This window comes from Pollachius pollachius (assembly GCF_949987615.1).
Source record: "Pollachius pollachius genome assembly, chromosome: 8".
Lineage (NCBI taxonomy): Eukaryota > Metazoa > Chordata > Actinopteri > Gadiformes > Gadidae > Pollachius > Pollachius pollachius.
Genome location: NC_136941.1, coordinates 16,863,520 through 16,882,447, shown reverse-complemented (window position 1 = coordinate 16,882,447; position 18,928 = coordinate 16,863,520). Strand labels below are relative to the sequence as shown.

The window sequence follows — 18,928 nt, the reverse complement described above, 5'->3', positions numbered from 1 at the left end:
AAATACTGGCGTTGTGTTTGATTTAAAAGAACGGCTTCATGGTGATTCTAATTATTATTATTATCATAATACCAGAATGTCTTTTGTCCCGCTCTCTTTCCATAAGATGAAGCCGGCGTGACCTTAGAGTTGGGTTCCCATGGTTCCTTAAAGCCCACCTTCTCTGTTACCTTACATCACACCACTATGCTCAACAACAGCTCAAAGGTGTTGGAGACTAAAGCCATGTTTTTGCAATGTGTGTGTGTGTGTGTGTGTGTGTGTGTGTGTGTCTCTGAGTGTGTGTATATGTGTTTGCATGTATGTTTGTATGTATGTATGCATGTATGTATGTACATGTGTGTGTACGTGTGTGTATGTGTGTGTGTGTATGTATGTTTGTATGTACGTGTGTGTATCTGTGTACGTTTGTGTGTGTGTGTATGTTTGTATGTGTGTGTGTATGTGTGTGTGTGTGTGTGTGTTTGTTTGTATGTGTGTGTGTGTATGTATGTATGTGTGTTTGTGTGTATGTGTGTATGTTTGTGTGTGTGTGTGTGTGTGTGTGTGTGTGTGGGTGTGTGTGTGTATGTGTGTATGTATGCAGGGGAGAGGAGCGTCCAACCCGTGGCAGCCCCACAGCTGTTCCCCAATGGTAAATATCTGTTCCTCCGACTCCTCTCTCTCTGGGGGTCTGGGCTGGGGTCGCTCGGGGTGTGGGGGGAGGAGGAAGCTAGCTTAACACACACAAACACACACACGCACACGCGCACACGCACACACACACACACACACACACACACACACACACACACACACACACACAAACACAATTACACACATGCACACAGACATACATGAACACACACACACACACACACACACACACACACACACACACACACTCTTATTACACGCTTTGACCACCAGGCCATCTCTTCCATCTCGAAGGGGGCATCTGACCCTTGACCTTTTGACCCCTTCCTTCCTCTTCCTTCCGTGAATGCCCTTTCAGTAACAACGTTGACTGGTCACGCAAAAATCACACCTTTCCACAACACAGCTGCCCGGCCACAGAACGATAGGAATTCAAACAAAGTGGTGAGTCATCTCTGGGATGAGTATGGGAGGACGTGTGTCAGATAAACGGAGGGAAGGCTGTCTCTTTATACGCCTCTCCGCTCCCCAGGAACAGCCCAGTGCAAACAGTCTGAGGCATTGTACTGTGGGTATAGATGGATCGGTTTCCATGTGAATTTTGCCAATGAAGTAAACATTCTGGTTCAAAAGCCCCGGCACGCTGATCCAGTTACGATCAGGGGAACTCGCTCACACTGCGGATAATCCTCGTCGGGATGAGATGGGCTAAGAATATCAAAAAGGCATGGGAAAGGAAATCGGTGAACCTGTGGGAATGCAAAACATGCAAATACCCTAGTTATACAAAATTATACTTTGCCACAATTCAACACTAGCAATCGTGTTATGGTTATTTAAAGTGTGCTAACCTCACTTAGTGATGCCTAAACATTGAATGTATGAGGCAAGCAGACCAACGATCCAGATAGATATAAAACCCATAGCTACCTCCATCCCTCTCACTCATCCTGTGATATCTGTGTTAGCGGCGTCGCCATGACGTCAGGGTGCAAGGCTGTCCTACTGCATTCCCAAAATGCTCTGGCTTCTGGAAGAGGCTTCCAGTAAACCGGCCGAGTCTTGCTGTATGAAACGTACACCCGGGCGAAGCTCAGCGATAGACAAAATACGCCACCTCTCTGAATCATCATAAGCCTGAATATTTACTAAAGTCTGCCCACTGCTAAGTGTGGGTCTGGTCCCAGGGCAAGACGTGTCTGGGACGCGTTCAGAGCGCACAACCCACACACATACCACACGTCTTTCTGTATGTGTCTCCTCTTGCCGTCTTCACAAAGCCAGCAGTGTCATAAATATTATTTCCCCTCCTCTCCTTAACACATAATCATCACTTTTTCTTTTTTCTGGGGGGGATGAAGGGGGATGATGAGTGCATGACCCAGCGTTCTGCGTAGGCATGCCCCGACATTGTCTTGTAGCCGTGTCTGCCAGCTCTCTGCGCCGTCTCGCACTTGCAATTACCCGTCCCGTGCGGGGCGGCGGTGTGAGCCCCTCTTTGCCCTAATGGCCCCTAATGTCTCTCTGGAGCTCAGCGGAGCGCGCCGGCTCATCACAAAGTCACAGGCTCCTCGTGTATTTTTCCAACACGCCACGGATCAGCATGTGAATCACTTTACCAAATGGATTCCCAATTATGTGAAATTAGGGGGTATGGAGTTTTTCAGTTTTTCACCACAGACAGAAAAGTATATTTGCCGTTCATCACCCATCAGCCCGCAAATTCTTCTGAGCTCTTGATTTTATTTTTGTGGAAATAATTTTTTAAACACCTGTTTCTTCTCAGGCAATTCAGTTTATTTTTCATCCCTTATCTTTGAGTTTAAATAAGAAGTGAACCCGAAACGTTTTACTTTTGTTGTATAAACCTCCAAATAGTAATCAATGTCATTTCACCCCTGTTACTGAAATAAGACTGTCATTTAGAGAAAACTTCTGTTGAGGTTTCAAAGGGCCAAGGAAAAAGCCACGTTGTCGGTCGTTTTTTCCGAGGGACACCAGCGTCAGGGTGTGTGTGGCTGTGTGGAGCTCTGCCTGGGGAGCGGTTTGTTTTGAGGTCCGCGTCTGAGAGGGTTAAGCTTCTCTCACACATATAGTATAACCCCAAACTGGTGCGCATTTCATATACGCTGTTGCTCATTATAACGCCTTGTTCTTGACTGTACAAAAAATGTATTACAAAGTTGGGGTTAGCCATAACCATGTGGATAACACAACCTTTTTTTATTCCTAGAATTCTCAGCCCAAAATACATATGCATGTATGCATTCTACTGTGCTGCAACTTCACATTCGGTGAAAAGAGGACAGCTTGCCCCATAGGGATTCTCCTCGTGGAAAACCCCTCCAAACAAATCATAAACACTAGCCTACTCGAGTACCATGTGTGTGTTTTTTGGTTGATCCTTCCCAAGTAAGATTTGGTAGGTAATAGTCAGCTTTTTAGTGAGGCGTGGGTGAGAAAAGGAACAGGTTCTCGTTCCATTGTCCCGGTCACAGACAGTAGGGGTCTTATTTTATTAGCTAGGTTAAACAATATCTGAAGCGTCTTTGGGGTTGTCAATGGTGCCTAAAAAGTTCCCACCACTTATTTCTCCATTTAAAAAAATTAATTTAGCCATGCTTGGGGAAAGGGTTTTATTTTCCTGGCGGAGAAGGCCTGAAAGCTCTGAACAAAATGAAAGGAAACTGGTGGAATTTAATATTTTGTCTGCACTGCCCTGGATCCACAAGGTTTGTGGAATAAAGATCACCTTGGGCAAGAAAACACACACATACACACACACACACACACACACACACACACACACACACACACACACCAGCCCCATCAGCAGCCACTTCGTTCTAACCCTTTCCTATTGACTGACCTTCAACCCTGTTGTAGCTCCTCAGGAACCGTTCACCATATTCTAGTGTTAACGTCGTTAAAGTTCTGCTAACTCTTAACCTTCTTCCTATTCCCTTCTTCCTTCTCCGTTCCATCTCCATCATATCTTCATCTTTTATTCCTGTAGAACTGTCTCCAAGGAAGAGCCCTCGGACGGCCCTCCATTCTTGTTCTCGTACCAATTATACATCTCTACATTTACATCAGCATGCCTTCTTACGGTTCAGACAGAGGGGCGTGTCTCTGCACACGTGTGTTTTTGGGTCTCTTCTGTGTGAGTGGGTGTGTTCATTAGTGTCTCTGTGTTTCCCTGCAGAGACGTGTGCAGTGAACAATGGCGGCTGTGATAGCACGTGTCACGACGCCGTGGCCGGGGTCCGCTGCAGCTGTCCGGTGGGATTCACCCTGCAGCCCGACCGCAAGAGCTGCAAAGGTGCGCCACACGCACACAAACGCACCCACACACTCCTGGTCTACATACACACACACACACACACACACACACACACACACACACACACACACACACACACACACATACACACTCTTGCCTCAACTTCAAATCCCTGGTCTATACACAAACACTGATACAAACCTGGCCCACAAACATAGACCCCTGGTTTACAGACATACACACTCCTGGTCTCCACACACACAAACACACACGCAAACAAACGCATAATCCTGGTCCATCCACCTCTCGTCTACACACATACACACACCTGGTACACACACACACACACACACACACACACAGACCACACGCCCGCCCTGAGGGGGCCGGTGTTCCCCTCTCCATCACCTGACCACGTCACCGTCTCAGAATGTCCCTGGCGTCTGGCCGGTTTAGATGTTCACTCACTCACACCACGTTTTTATATCAACGTAAGCACTTCTTCCAGGCTTATTTTATTTGTCAACAACATCCTTATTTTTATTGAGTTTTTATTGTTCCCAGGCTGTTTTTGTATTATTATTGTTTTTGTATTATTATTTTCATTTATTGGTTACATTTTGCAATGCCTAAGGTTTTTCTCCATTAAATGTATTCATGTATCCATTGCTCATTTTATTTTGGTATAGAGATATGTTTTTCTTTCATTAGCATTGGTTTATGAAAATGTTGTTCCTTTCTAACACCACGTAAACACGGCACGCCTCAAATCCCTGCAGTGTTCACGAGACTCAGAACCGGAGAACATACAAAAGAAAAGAGCAAATGAAGAAAGAGGGAAAGAAAGGAAAGGAGAGAGGCAAAGAAACGGAAAATAACAAACAAAATGATTTTCAAAGAAATACACCGTTCCCCTCCCCTCCCCTTCCCCTCTCCTTTCTCCGAAGGAACGGTGGAATCATCGGAGAGTACGATTTCCCTGCAGGGCTAATAATGCTATTCTTAACAACTCTGATAAAAGCCGGTTGGCTTTTATTAGCTAGAGTCGAGAGGGAAAGAACGAAAAACAATTCCAGACAACAACTGGCAAGAGAAGACAGTGAGTCCCTCACGGCGGCAGGCCCGGGACCTCTGAAGTACGGGGGGGGGGGTTCTGGTGAGACAAGGACGGGATTATTTTATTACGTTTAGATGTGATGATGCAAACCAGATGGGGAAGGCTCCCCCTGGAGATGGATGCCTCGTTTATGATTATTTCGGATTAATCGGAAACACTGCGGAACGGCCAACGTGCGGAAGCTTCAAAGCCGATGCGGGTAGATGATATATTGATCAGGTATTGGCCAGGAACCTAATGAGGATAATCCAACAAAGATGGAGACACAGAGAGGGAGAGAGAGCATAGCCTCGGCGCAATTAAAGTTTTCAATTCGCGGGGCTGCATGTAGTTACCACCACATGTCTGTTTTTTTTCCTCTTAACCATTTTAACTGCCTTCAAAGTCATCCTGCAAGTAATTCCTTCACCTGCAAAAAATGAAGCCCTGGCCTAGCAACGCAACAGCCAAAGCAAAGCAACAGCATGACCTGCATTACCGTGTTTACGCACGTCGACCACGGCACGTGAACGGCATAACCGCGGTGTCTCTGCGCCTTGGGTTCCCCTCGGCGGATCTTTTATCTTCTGTATCTGAATTGTGTTTATCTTGTGCTCAGACAACGACGAGTGCCGGATCAACAACGGCGGCTGCGACCACGTGTGTCGCAACACGGTGGGCAGCTTTGAGTGCAGCTGCAAGAAGGGCTACAAGCTGCTGACCAACGAGAGGACCTGTCAAGGTAAACACCACGCTTCAGTACATGTTGTTAATGACCTGCACCATGGCAGGCATAGCAAAACACAAAAACACATGTCTACGGTAGAGCCGAAGACATTTAAGTTCAGATTTACATTCAGGGCATTTAGTAGACCCTTTTATCCAAAGTGACTCACAATCAGTGCATTTGTCCGAATAAATAAAAAATATATATTGCTGTAGGTACAATAAGGATATTTATATAAACAAATGCCAAGCACACTTGCTTGGTAAGACCATCGATATACTCGATTCCTACTCAAACAGCCCTTTACGCGAGCGTTATGCAACGCTGTTTCTTGCCCCCACACTGGGACGGTGTGATTGAGAATGGGTTAGGGTTAGGGATGGCTGCAGGCGCTTCCTGGTGGTGATTGTGGGCCGGCAGCCAGCAGCCGGCCCGCCTGGCCTCTCCCTGACTTGTTTGCCCGTTCGGCTCGGTGGCAGCCATCGCTCTGCGGGAGCCGAGGGAGCCTCACCGCAGAACAAATAAAGAGTTTTGCCACGGGCCGAAACACAGGTGTGGGGAATTAAGAGCTGCTGCAGCTCCGAAACCTCTGGCTCCTGGGATGAATCGGGCCGCCCTGCGTCAGGAACATCTGGGGAAGGAATACAGGCCAGGGTGAAACGCAGTGTTGGGCTCAGTCTCTCTCTCTCTCTCTCTCTCTCTCTCTCTCTCTCTCTCTCTGTGTCTCTGTCTCTGTCTCTGTCTCTCTCTCTCTCTCTCTCTCTCTCTCTCTCTCTCTCTCTCTCTCTCTCTCTCTCTGTCACTGTCTCTCTTTCTCTCTCCCTCTCTCTCGGAGTGGAAAAACAGATGAGATGCCTTTTGTGTTGCCCTTGTGTCTTCATTGATGTGGTCAATCAATATACAGCCTGGTACACATCAGTGTCATGCCAGACATTTCTGCTTGTTGTTTTTTTCCCTGTGCCGGAGCATCAAATTAAATCCATCGCCAGGGCAACGCCACAGAGCCATTTGTCATGTGGTCGACAAAATACATGTCACGTAGAGTTGTTGTTCTTCTCTGGTTATGCGGCGGCGATTTTTTTTCTTTTTCCCTGGTCTCAAAATTTGTCAAGTACGGTCGGTACGTGTCGGAATGTCCGCACCTTCGTCATGGCAACGTGCCGCCTGCAAGTCAGCCGTGCGCCATTCCAGAGGCCAGGAGGGCTGCTGTGGGAGCATGCTGGGAGACGGGCTGTTTTGTCTCGGGAGAAGGGCTTGTGATAAAAGTCCCCCCCCCCCGTTGAGTGAGGAGATGTCAGGCTCACACGCTCCGCTGCACCTTTCTGCTACATCTCTCCTCCCTCCTCCCGCGTGGACGGTCGGGCCCCGTGCGGTCGGGCCCTCCTCCTCCTCCTCCAGGCCGCAGAAGCCACCGCTGCTTGGGTCGGCTGTTGACATAGGGTAATGGCATCAGCCATTCACAAACCGCAATCATTATTTTATTCGCATTATTTCATTTTTTTCTTCTTCGTTTGGTGCAAAGTCTGGTGACTCCCTGCCGTGAGTTATTCTTTATGTTTCCCGCTGTTTTTTTCTCGTCTTATATCATCGAACGTCACTGAAACGTTTCAATCCACCGGTGGCACGAGTGCAACGCTCCCCCCAGACGCCCAACAGGGGGAGTCTGACGGCGGCCATCTTCACCCAGCCCTCAAAACGTCTTCATTCATGGCTGACTCTCTGTTCATGCCTAAGTGACGCTTTAGCCGAGAGTTTAGTGCGAGAGAAAAAACAGCAAAATGAGCGCAGTTTGGCGGTGTGTCGTTTGTTGGTGTGTCGGTGTGTGGGTGTGTTGTGGCGAGGCGTTGAGGTGTGTAAGCCACACCGTGTGTTTATCTCAGTTTGAACAGTCACGGTGTTTCCCTGCTGTCAGCGAGCGCGGCCATCACTCAGGACAAGGCATGTCTGGCCCAGCCCCGCTAAACCTCTCCCAGCATTCCTCAGACCTCCTCCATCTCCCCCCCCACCTCAAACCCCCCCTCGCCCCCCCTCCTGCTCCTCCTGCTAATCTAGGACTAGAACATTGGCAGGCAGGCGTTATCAGATGCCAGGGCCAGGCCGGGGCTGTGGGAGATGGGAGGAGGTGTTGGAGATAAGGCTCTTATCTGCGCTGTGTAAACAGTAGTTGTCTCTCTTTGTCTCTCTGTTCCTTTTGTCCCCACCTGATTTGCATGCCCTGGATTGTTTTGGTCATTTTTCTTCTGTTGTTTCGTTGGTGGTTTTTTTTTCCACAAGGGGTGGAAGTCAGGGGGTCAGGGGTCAAGCCCGGGATGGGGCCGATCCTGACCCGGGGCGTTGAGTCAGCAGAAGCTGAGAGAGCCTGGTGTGAGATTTGAGGATCAGAACGGTTGCTTGTGGTGCGCTGTGGGGTGGGGGAGAGGCCCCCCTCATCTATCGTAGAGCTTCGACGGAGAAGCATCTTGAGACACACATGGCTCACACCGGGGAAACGTTCATCTCATTGGACTGGGTCTCGCACAGTGTTACAGTTTTTAAAGGTTAATTCCAGAGGTTAATGGCAGTGGGAATAAAGCAATTTGTAAAGGCCAGGTTAAGATAAGTCTACAGCCTGCACTACCAACGTCCACAACATGGTGATCAGTGATGTTCAGTAATGATAATAACTTCCCATTTTGCATTTCATAGTGCATTTTGTGAGTGTGTTTTGATTTGATGAAGAAAGTTGCCTCTGAATCCACCCACATTGCTGTTTTTAATTAACCATGGGTGGTAGAAGATATATATTCCGTCGTGGTGCGTCATTTATTTATTCTCGTTGTATTTGGACACTGTATTGACTGTTCAGACCCAGAGCTCAGACAGCGTTATCTTTCACACCAACTCAAACGATTCGTCTGTGAGACCTATCTTTTTTGTCCTTCCTTGTTTCCGAGATTGTTAAATGAAAAGAATGAAACGTTTGTTTTCTTTTTCAACTTTCTTTTTTTACGTCAGCGCATTGGGCCTCCCCAAGTGGTTAAGACATCCTGTCTGCTCTCTCTGTAAGCTGATCACTTAATAAGCTTTTAATCTCAACCCCTCGTCTGAGGTGCTCGCACAAAGGGCCTGCCAAGTTATGCATTCTCAACGGAGAGGAAAGAGTTTCACTGTTTTGAGGGATTAAGCCCATTGTGACAATTTGCCGACTGTTCAAAATATGTCAGAATGTGTAGGGCTTGTCCTTCAAGGTAACCACCTTTTGTTCTCTCTTTCTCAAGCTACAAAACATCAAGGCAACGCGTGCATGCCAGAAACAACTCTGACTGAATCACCTCCCCCCCGGTACTGAATGACATCTCTGTCCCCATCATGCCCAGGCAGCACGCACAGCACTAGGGGACAGGGAATAGCTGACTAAATAAAAATAAAACTTGATACCTAATGAATGTTGACTGCACACGATCACCTCACTTCATTTTGAATCCCTGTGGATGTGGGACGCAGGTTTTTACAAATGAAGACCAGGTAGTGGTATTAAGTTAATGTCTCTATTGGTGTGTTTCCTCTGTAATAACAAGCCAATAAGGAGGCAGTAGAACATGGGGTGTGGCCCTGCCGTCTTTGGGAGAGATTGCTGACCCGCAGTAGATTGCTCACCCAGAGTAGACCCACAGTAGATGACTGACCCACAGTAGACCCACAGTAGATGACTGACCCACTGTAGACCCACAGTAGATGACTGACCCACAGTAGACCCACAGTAGATGGCTGACCCAGAGTAGACCCACAGTAGATGGCTGACCCACAGAAGACCCACAGTAGATGGCTGACCCAGAGTAGATCCACAGTAGATGACTGACCCACAGTAGACCCGCAGTAGATGACTGACCCACAGTAGACCCACAGTAGATGGCTGACCCACAGTAGACCCACAGTAGGTGACTGACACACAGTAGATGACTGACCCGCAGTGGACCCAAAGTAGATGACTGACAAACAGTAAACCCAGAGTAGATGACTGACCCACAGTAGACCCACAATAGAGGACTGACCCAGAGTAGATGACTGACCCAAAGTAGATGACTGACACACAGTAGACCCACAATAGAAGACTGACCCAGAGTAGATGACTGACCCAAAGTAGATGACTGACACACAGTAGACCCACAATAGAGGACTGACCCACAGTAGATGACTGACCCACATTAGACCAACAGTAGAATACTGACCCACAGTAGATGGCTTTGCTCTGCTTTTTCAGACTGTAACTGTGGTGCAGACTTTTGCCATTCATGGATGACCTTTACCAGATATAACGATAGTTTGTGTTTATATATTTCAGAACACAGAGGGGATGTGAGGCATTTGCTGACTTACAAGGACATTTATCATTGTTAGGCTGATGATTCCCACGTGGCCCCAGATCTAAAGGATTTAAAAATGTGTTTTCCCTTTCAAAAAAAACAAACAAGCGAAGAACATTGGAATGGGGGGTGTTGGCGTGTGGGTGGGGGGGGAAAAGAGTTGAGACAAAATGACCAGCTCCAATCACAATCTTTATTGTTTCTGAATTTTCTTTCACTTTTTTTTATGACGTTATTTTTTTTGACAAAAGCCAGTCAGTTATGAGCAACTCGTGACAAAAGAACAATTTGTTTGAAAAAGTCACGGATACAAATCTGTTTATTAAACACTAGCTTTGAATGTTCTAACTGTTCCCCTCTCTCTCCCTCTCTCCCCACCCCCCCCTCTCTCCCTCTCTCTCCCCCCCCTCTCTCTCCCTCTCTCTCCCCCCCCTCCCCCCCCTCTCTCCCTCTCTCCCCACCCCTGCCCCCTCTCTCTCCCTCTCTCTCCCCCCCCCCCCTCTCTCCCTCTCTCTCTCCCCCCCCCCCCCTCTCTCCCTCTCTCTCCCTCGCAGACATTGACGAATGTTCTTTTGACAGAGCCTGCGACCATTCCTGTGTCAACTCTGCAGGCAGCTTCCAGTGCCTGTGTCATAAAGGCCACGTCCTGTACGGCCTGGCCCACTGTGGAGGTGAGGGGGCACCATTCATTTTCCCAGTCCAACACCAACGCACTATTTTTCTCTCTTTCTTCCTTTCGCTCCCTCCCGCAATTTCCTGTAGCACCTCCGTCCTCGTCGCCCCCCCTCTCTGTCCCCTGAGCTACCAGTAAAGAACCACTCAGGGAGTCAATGGGAACACAGAGGAAAATGTTTGCTTACCCTAAGACTCACGAGATGGAGAGAGATTGGGGGGGGGGGCAGCAGGTAGACCAGCAGCAGGTAGACCCCCCCCCCGTATCAGGAGGAGGATGAGATCCAAGTCCATGGGACACAGAGGGAGAGAGTGTTTTAATTTTGGCTTTGCTTTGATGGCCTGTATGTGTGTGTGTGTGTGTGTGTGTGTGTGTGTGTGTGTGTGTGTGTATGTATGTGTGTGTGTGTGTGTGTGAATGTGTGTTTCTGAGGTGTGTGTGTGTGAGTGTGTGGGTCTAAGGTGTATGAGTGTGTGTTTCTGAGGTGTGTGTGAGTGTGTGGGTCTGAGGTGTGTGATTATGTGTCTGAGGTGTCTCTGTTTATCAGAAGTTTGATTCTGCTGCTGTTGCCCAAGGGCTGCACAGTAGGTGTTGAGGAAGGCAAGAGACACTACTTGGACCACTTGGAATACATTGTACCTTTTTTCAATGAGTCTCTTGCTCTGTTTGTCTGTCTGTCTGTCTGTCTGTGTCTCTCTCTCTCTCTCTCTCTCTCTCTCTATCTATCTTCTCTTTCTGTTGTTCAGTCCATGCAAACCCTGCACAAAGATACCATCTCCAAAAAAGACATGTACCGAGAAAAACAAAAGCATAAAATTCATAACAGACTTGTTTCAAAATGAGAAAGTAATTTAAATGAATGCAAATTAACCGTTATCGTTCAGGACCGTTCAATGTAGAAGAGAATATTATTTAAATTGCCTGTGAAAAGGGTTCCAGGTGTGTGTGTGGGTCGGCTACAGATGTTTCTCTTTCCTCACGTCCCTCTGAGCACCCGCTGTCAGTCCGTCTGTTCTCCAGAAACACAGAATTTGATGGTGCTCCCGGACACACAAAAACCCACTCACCTGCTTACTTACTAACCTTACCAACCACCCAAAAACCCAATGCAAAGGCCAGCACTGAGCTCTGAGGGCTCTTCAATATTCCAAAGTGGTCGTTGAGAGTACTTTAAGAGCTGCCTGCCGAGGTCTATCATCTTCATCGTCATCATCCTCCTCCTCATCATCACCCTCCTCATCCTCCTCCTCATCTTCCTCCTCCTCGTCATCCTCATCATCGTCATCCTCATCTCTCCTCTGGGGAGATCTCCAGACTTGCAACACGGTGGTCATTTGAGTTGGACTCTTGGTCACCTAAAACAACAACATGTATCCCAAAGGAGCCAGGCCCATCCTTAACATGTGGATGTTACCAGCGTGTCCTCGCTGTTCACCCAGTCCTTCGCAGCGATGATGTGGAAAAACAGACGACGGACGCAGACGGCGATCTGCCACCTGGCTGCTCTTCGTGACTTAGTTTGGTTTCCCTGAAAGCAATAAGAGCTCTGATGGATGAGCGGGGTCTTCGTTGGAGATTTGTTCAGGGCGGTGGAACAATGGAGCCCTGCTGTCTGGTGAGGTGACGCAAGGGAGAAATTACAGACGTCGGCAAGCGGCAATTACAGTGGCACCTAGCGCTCAGACCCGCTGACACAACGAGGGCCCTTTAACGTTTACACACACAGGGATGGATTCTGTGTATACACTTTGGGAATATGTGATCACAAAGCGTTGTGTTTAAACAGAGAAAAGCTATCGTCAGACACACACACACAAACCACACGCATACGCACGCACACACACAAACACACAGACACACACACACCCCTATGTCGAAGGCCTTCCTGGTTTATACTGCAGATGTATTACCTCCATTCAATTCAGAACGAAGACCTAAGAGAGAAAGGTCCTCTGGGGCTCATAAGTTGTGTCACACCCGATATCGCCCGAACCGACATCTTCCCCTTGAGATGAGAGCGTGCGAGGGTGCCCTGGTGAGATGTGCATTACTCACAGTGAGCTGCCTCATTGTTCACTACAGTCTAAACACAGCTGATGAAGTCATCATCTTCAATCTGGGAGAGCGGTGGCGCTGCGCTCACATCCTCGTCTCCCGGTGAATTATTGAACGGGACAGGGGAGCACATTTCATATCAGTACACCGCATCATCAATCACGGCTGTTGAATCTCTCTGGTGTGCTCTGTCTTCCTCCCTCTGTCTCCCCCGCTCCCGTTTCTCTCTATATCTTTATACATCTCTCTTCCCCCCCCCTCTCTCTCTCTCTCTCTCTCTCTCTCTCTCTCTCTCTCTCTCTCTCTCTCTCTCTCACCGGTGCACCTTTGACCTGTCCAGGGTTTCTTCGGACCCTGTCCGGTCTTTGCCTCTGGTCCAATATCAAGAGTTGCTAGGGCCTATAAGCCAATAAAATGCCACATGGGGAACAGGGAGAACAACCAATCACTTCTGTTTGACACGCGTTCTGTTAATCATCTCCCAACTTTTGACGTTGTTTATTGGAGTGATGTCATTGGAATGCTTAATTAAGTGCGGCCCTCCGTCTGGTTCCTCTTAAATCTTCTTCATAGAAACGATGCTGTGTTGTTTGTTTTTTTGCTATCACTAGTTTTAAAGTATATTTTTTTCATCTTCCACCCACTCCACTCCAGAACACCTTCTGAAAACGCTCTAAAATGTATGTTCCCGCAGATATTGACGAGTGCAGTATAAATCGCGGGGGCTGCAAATTCGGCTGCGTCAACACGCTTGGTGGCTATGAGTGTACCTGTCCGCCAGGATTCAAGCTGCACTGGAACAGGAAAGACTGCATTGGTATGTATGTGTCTGCACTGCCCCCTGGTGGTCAACAACAGCCATAACCGATTCAAAAACGTGCAGAAGAGCAGAACAGCTGAGTTCTGTTTGGAACAGCTGTTTCGGTAGTTTATATTTACATTAGTAGCATGCGGTTGGTCTGTTTGGGGGGCACCAGGGGTTTGCGAGCACTGTATGTGATTCACTTTTACATTTTGTTGTGTGTTTTGTGTTTTGCGTTCTCTTAGAGCTGGTGAAATGTCCCGCGGGTCTCATGGCTCCGAAGGCGACACTGACCTGTAGCAAGGCAGGCAGGAAGGAGAGCTGTTCTCTCACCTGTTCCTCTAAGGCGCATTACCTAGCAGGTAGCGCACCTTGGATCACATAGCAGCACCAACAAATTCCAACATCACCAAGTTCACAAAAATCCAAATATGAACCCGAGCGTTGAACGATGGTTGCATTTGCTTTCTCTTCTGACATGTGTTGCAGAGTCAGACAGCAGCTACTCAGTAAGTTGTGGCATCCCCATCGTCAGAGGAAAGTCTTCTTCCAGGCTCAATGCCAGCAACAGTCAGAGCTGCATAGGTTCGCACGCCAACGACCCCCCCTCCCCTTTATATTCCTCATACACGTACCATTAAAGCACATGTCATCCTCTTCCTCAAAAACATCAACTTCAACATCATCATCATCCTCCACACATCACCTCCTGCCGGCGCTCCGGGCCGCTATGCCCCTCCCTTCCCAGCGTCCCTAACCTGGGCTGTGAGCGGGGTTCCCGTGGCGATAAGAGTGTTGATGTCCTAGTGTGCTCCTCTGTCTCCTTCCTGTAGAGACTCTGGCGCCGCCGGTGAAGCAGACGGCGTCCTTCAGGATCAAGGACGCCAAGTGTCACCTCCACCCCAAGCTGACGGGCCGCACGGAGGACCGGGGCCGCACCCAGGGGCCCGGTAATCCAGTCTCCCTCTTCATGATGCCATGGGCGTCTCCGCAGGGATCCTAATGGTCGCTGTCTGGAAGACAATCAACACCGGTTCAGATGATTATTATCACATGCTGCAGCTGTATGCTTTGATGGCATGGCATGCATACTGTTTGACGTGTGTAGCCCTTAATCCCAGTCTCCCCAAGCCGTCCCAGTCCATATTTTACGACGCTCCCTAACCTATTGACATTTAGGGCTTTTATCCCAAGCGACTTGCACACACATTCACACACTGACGGTGGATTCAACCCTGCAGGGAGACAGCCCGCTCGTCAGGAGCAGTTAGGTGTCTCGCTCAGGGACGCTTCGGTGCTCGAGCCGGGGATCGAAACTAGCAGTCTACCGAGCAGGTTGACCTGTAACTTGTAGGTTGCTAGTTTGATCCCTGCTAGTGTGATCTCTACCTGCTCTACCTCGGTAGAGAAGGTCGACTGAGTTAAGCCTACCGCCCGATTAACTCTTAGATAAAGCCTCGTCGTTGCACCACTTGTGAGTCGCTCTTCTGCTGCGTCACTCAACACAACCTGCACGGACTCTCCTCTGTGTGTGTGCGTGTTTATATATATATATACGATAAACAACGTAGGCCGCTGTGACCCGCAGGCGGCGGGCAGCCCTGCAGCAACTGTCTGGTGACCTTCGTCAACCTCAAGTGCGACTCGTCCAAGAAGAACAAGGGGCGTCGGGCCCGCAACCCCTCCAACAAGGAGGTGACCCGCATCACGCTGGAGCTGGAGGCCGAGGTCAAGGCCGGAGACACCACAGGTCAGAGTCTGGACGCCACGGCGTCACAGCCAGAGGTACCCTACGGGGGGAGGGGGAGATGTAGACATGGGCGACAGGGGTGCGTGAGGAGTTGGTGTCGAGGACCGCCGGGTGTACCGCCCTAGTTCCTGCCACGCGTCTCGTAAAAAATACAAGGATAACAAACATCTTCTGCCAATTTATTGACGTACGATATGCACGCACAGATATCCCAATATCATGTCAAGTGGGCGGTCTTCTAGTTTCCGTAGAATAAGCACACATTAAAGGGAACGTTTTCCCACTGTGACCCTGCGTCGCAATGGGAATTTCCAAAAAAACATGGAATCAAGCAGTCCTTCATCGTACCTTAGAGTTTTGCGTTTCCCTGTTTGCGTTACCGGAACACTAGCAGGAAGCTGTGCCCTAAACACAGCAGAATAACCTGTAGCTGTCCATGGTTCACCCTCACCCCAGGGAGCTGCAACCTGAGCTGCCTGCGGCAGCGCATGGAGAAGCAGGTGAAGACATACATCAAGGCCCTGAAGAAGTCCATCAACCAGGAGCGCTTCCTGATCCGCGTGGCGGGTCTGGAGTACGAGGTGGCCCAGAAGCTGCCCCAAGCCGCCTCCAGCCTGGAGAATTGTGGGCCGGGCCGCGAGAGGGACAGCGGGCGTTGTGGTAAGAGAGGGGGGAGAGGGGAGAGAGGGGAGGAGAGGAGAGAGAAAGGATGAGCAGGGGAAGCTGGAGATGTTTAACATTATTGTCCGCTGGTTGGAGTTTTGCCTTTAGCGCCATCTAGTGGTGGTCAGAAAAACATACACGTGCACATTCGAATAACAGGCAGCCATACAACTAAGGGTGGTCTGAAGGGTTGAAGGGTTTCAGTGGGGTTCAGTGCGGCCTCATAGGCTTCACAGTGTGTGTGTGTGTGCTAGTCCCTCTAACCAGAGCCCCTGTGCCTGCCGTCCCCTTAGTCAGGTGCATGTCCGGCTCCTACTACCAGGGGGAGCAGGAGCGCTGCGTCCAGTGTCCGCCCGGGACCTTCCAGGAGAGGGAGGGCCAGCTGGCCTGTGACCTCTGCCCCGGGAGTGACGGCCACGGGCCCACCGGCGCCCGCAACATCTCCTCCTGCGCAGGTAGAAACCAGTCTGCACACTCCCTCACTCACTCACCCACTCACCCACTCACTCACTCACTCACTCACTCAATCACTCACTCACTCACTCACTCACTCACTCACTCACTCACTCACTCACTCACTCACACTCCGAACACACTCTCACTCACTCACTCACTCACTCACTCACTCACTCACTCACTCACTCACTCACTCACTCACTCACTCACTCACTGACTCAATCACTGACTCACACTCCGAACACACTCTCACTCACTCACTGACTCAATCACTCACTCACACTCCGAACAAACTCTTACTCACTCATTGACTCACTCACTCACTCACTCACTCACTCACACTCCGAACACACACTCACTCACTCACTCACTCACTCACTCACTCACTCACTCACTCACTCACTCACACTCCGAACACACACTCACTCACTCACTCACTCACTCACACTCCGAACACACACTCACTCACTCACTCACTCACTCACTCACTCACTCACTCACTCATTCACTCACAGACACACACACACACACACACACACACACACCCCCTGGTGCAGCCCGGTTCATAAGGTCCCTTGCATCGATGACGACAGTCCCCTTCCTCCCCCCACCCCCGCCCCAGGCCAGTGTCCCACGGGGTCCTTCTCCAGTGATGGCTTCAAGCCCTGCCAGCCGTGTCCCCTGGGCATGTACCAGCCGGACCTGGGCCGCACGCTGTGCTTCCCCTGCGGAGGGGGCCTGGGCACCAAGAGGGAGGGCGCCAGCTCCTTCCACGACTGTGAGGTCAAAGGTCAGTGGGTTTATTTTTGTTTTTCATTTTTAATCCTTTGTCACCAGTGCATGATGTCATTGGTCTTCGTTTCACCCGCCATCTCCGTGACAACAACACGACTCCTAACAAACGGTTCCTTCTTCTTCTCCTTCTTCTTCTTCGTGGCTCCACAGTCCAGTGCTCCCCGGGCCACTACTACAACACCACGGTGCACCGCTGCATCCGCTGCCCGCAGGGGACCTACCAGACGGAGTTCAGGCAGAACTACTGCATCTCCTGCCCCGGCAACACCACCACGGACTTCGACGGAGCCACCAGCGTCTCGCAGTGCAAGAGTGAGTACAGCGCAGCGACGCCGTGACAGAACGCTGTCAGCCATTCCTACGGCTACTCTGTACTAGCGGTTCTCTTGAATGGGCCGTGTCATACCACCTGGTTTTATTCCCAGTTGGACACTCCCACAGGAAAAGGCGGATTTTCAAACATTCTATAATGGCTTATCCCACTCACAGCTGGTGGTATATTATCAGCTCATGAACTTGGTCGGACAGCAGTTATATTTAATTTTTGTTTCCTCCAATTTAAATTAAACGACCAAATAAGTTCAAAAGATTTTATATATTTTTATGCACACACACACAAACATAGATACATGCATACATAAACATATATACACACACATATACACAAATATGTATAGATATAAAATGCTTAGAAAAAGTGGTATGTTTGACAAAGTAAATGGCTATATTTAAATAAAAAGTCATGTTTTGTGTGTGTCTGTGTCTCTGCCTGTGTATCTATGTGTCTGCGTGTTTGTGTGTGTCTTTGTGTGCATGTGTGTGTGTGTGTGTGTGTGTGTTTGGGGGGGGTCGAACACGCGTTCAGACAGAGAATGCGGTGGTGAGATGGGTGACTTCACGGGCTACATTGAGTCCCCCAACTACCCGGGGAACTACCCGGCCAACGTGGAGTGTGTGTGGAACATCAATCCCCCCAGCAAGAGGAAGATCCTCATCGTGGTGCCCGAGATCTTCCTGCCCTCCGAGGACGAATGCGGAGACGTGCTGGTCATGAGGAAGAACTGTGAGTGCTCGGTCTGACGCTCTGTGGTTAGTGGTTGGTTACTGGTTGGTTACTGGTTACGGTGTTTGAATCATAAAGTCAGTGAACTACCTTGCAGGGTGATATCATTTACTTATTTTGACAAGGCCTTTTTTTTAACCCCTGTGTAAAATGTTTCAGGGTCATTTTGGATAAATTCCAGGACAATTTGACAAAATGTCATGTGACATTTTATGCCGCATCACAGACCTTTCGATCACTGCAACTACTCATTTTAATTCACAAACACAGATAAACGTCAAGAATTATTTATTTATCAGGCCATTAAAAAAAAGATCGCAAATATTTCTAAATATTTTTAAGGGGTAAAATGCGATGAGCCCCCATTCATTTCAGACCCTGCTACCTTGGCAACCGCAAGCGAGATGCCTCACCCATACCTGCTCATGAATGCCTTTAGATCTAAAATTCTCTATGGAAGGCTTTGGATAAACACATCTGTTAAACCAGATGTGCTGAGCTGCATGTAGCACTAGCATCAAAAGGCAGTCCCTGCCATGCATTGTTGTGTTGGTGTGTGTTCCACCTTTGTCACAAGGTGGCACTA

The 18,928-nt window shown here is 49.1% G+C and overlaps 1 protein-coding gene across 2 annotated transcripts in view; it reads left to right on the top strand.

Moving 5' to 3' along the window:
- Window positions 1-18,928, top strand: part of scube3 (signal peptide, CUB domain, EGF-like 3) — a 61,719-nt gene that overhangs the window by 38,863 nt on the left and 3,928 nt on the right. The window contains exons 7-20 of one of the 2 annotated variants that reach the window (XM_079741581.1): window positions 587-634; window positions 3,854-3,958; window positions 5,635-5,757; window positions 10,640-10,756; window positions 13,508-13,630; window positions 13,861-13,977; window positions 14,105-14,200; window positions 14,449-14,565; window positions 15,204-15,365; window positions 15,822-16,025; window positions 16,322-16,483; window positions 17,107-17,274; window positions 17,430-17,591; window positions 18,145-18,342. In XM_079741581.1, the coding sequence (XP_079597707.1) occupies window positions 587-634; window positions 3,854-3,958; window positions 5,635-5,757; window positions 10,640-10,756; window positions 13,508-13,630; window positions 13,861-13,977; window positions 14,105-14,200; window positions 14,449-14,565; window positions 15,204-15,365; window positions 15,822-16,025; window positions 16,322-16,483; window positions 17,107-17,274; window positions 17,430-17,591; window positions 18,145-18,342 (1,902 nt within the window). Of the gene's footprint in view, window positions 1-586; window positions 635-3,841; window positions 3,959-5,634; window positions 5,758-10,639; window positions 10,757-13,507; window positions 13,631-13,860; window positions 13,978-14,104; window positions 14,201-14,448; window positions 14,566-15,203; window positions 15,366-15,821; window positions 16,026-16,321; window positions 16,484-17,106; window positions 17,275-17,429; window positions 17,592-18,144; window positions 18,343-18,928 lie in introns of both variants that reach the window. The other variant, XM_079741580.1, reaches the window with a different exon arrangement.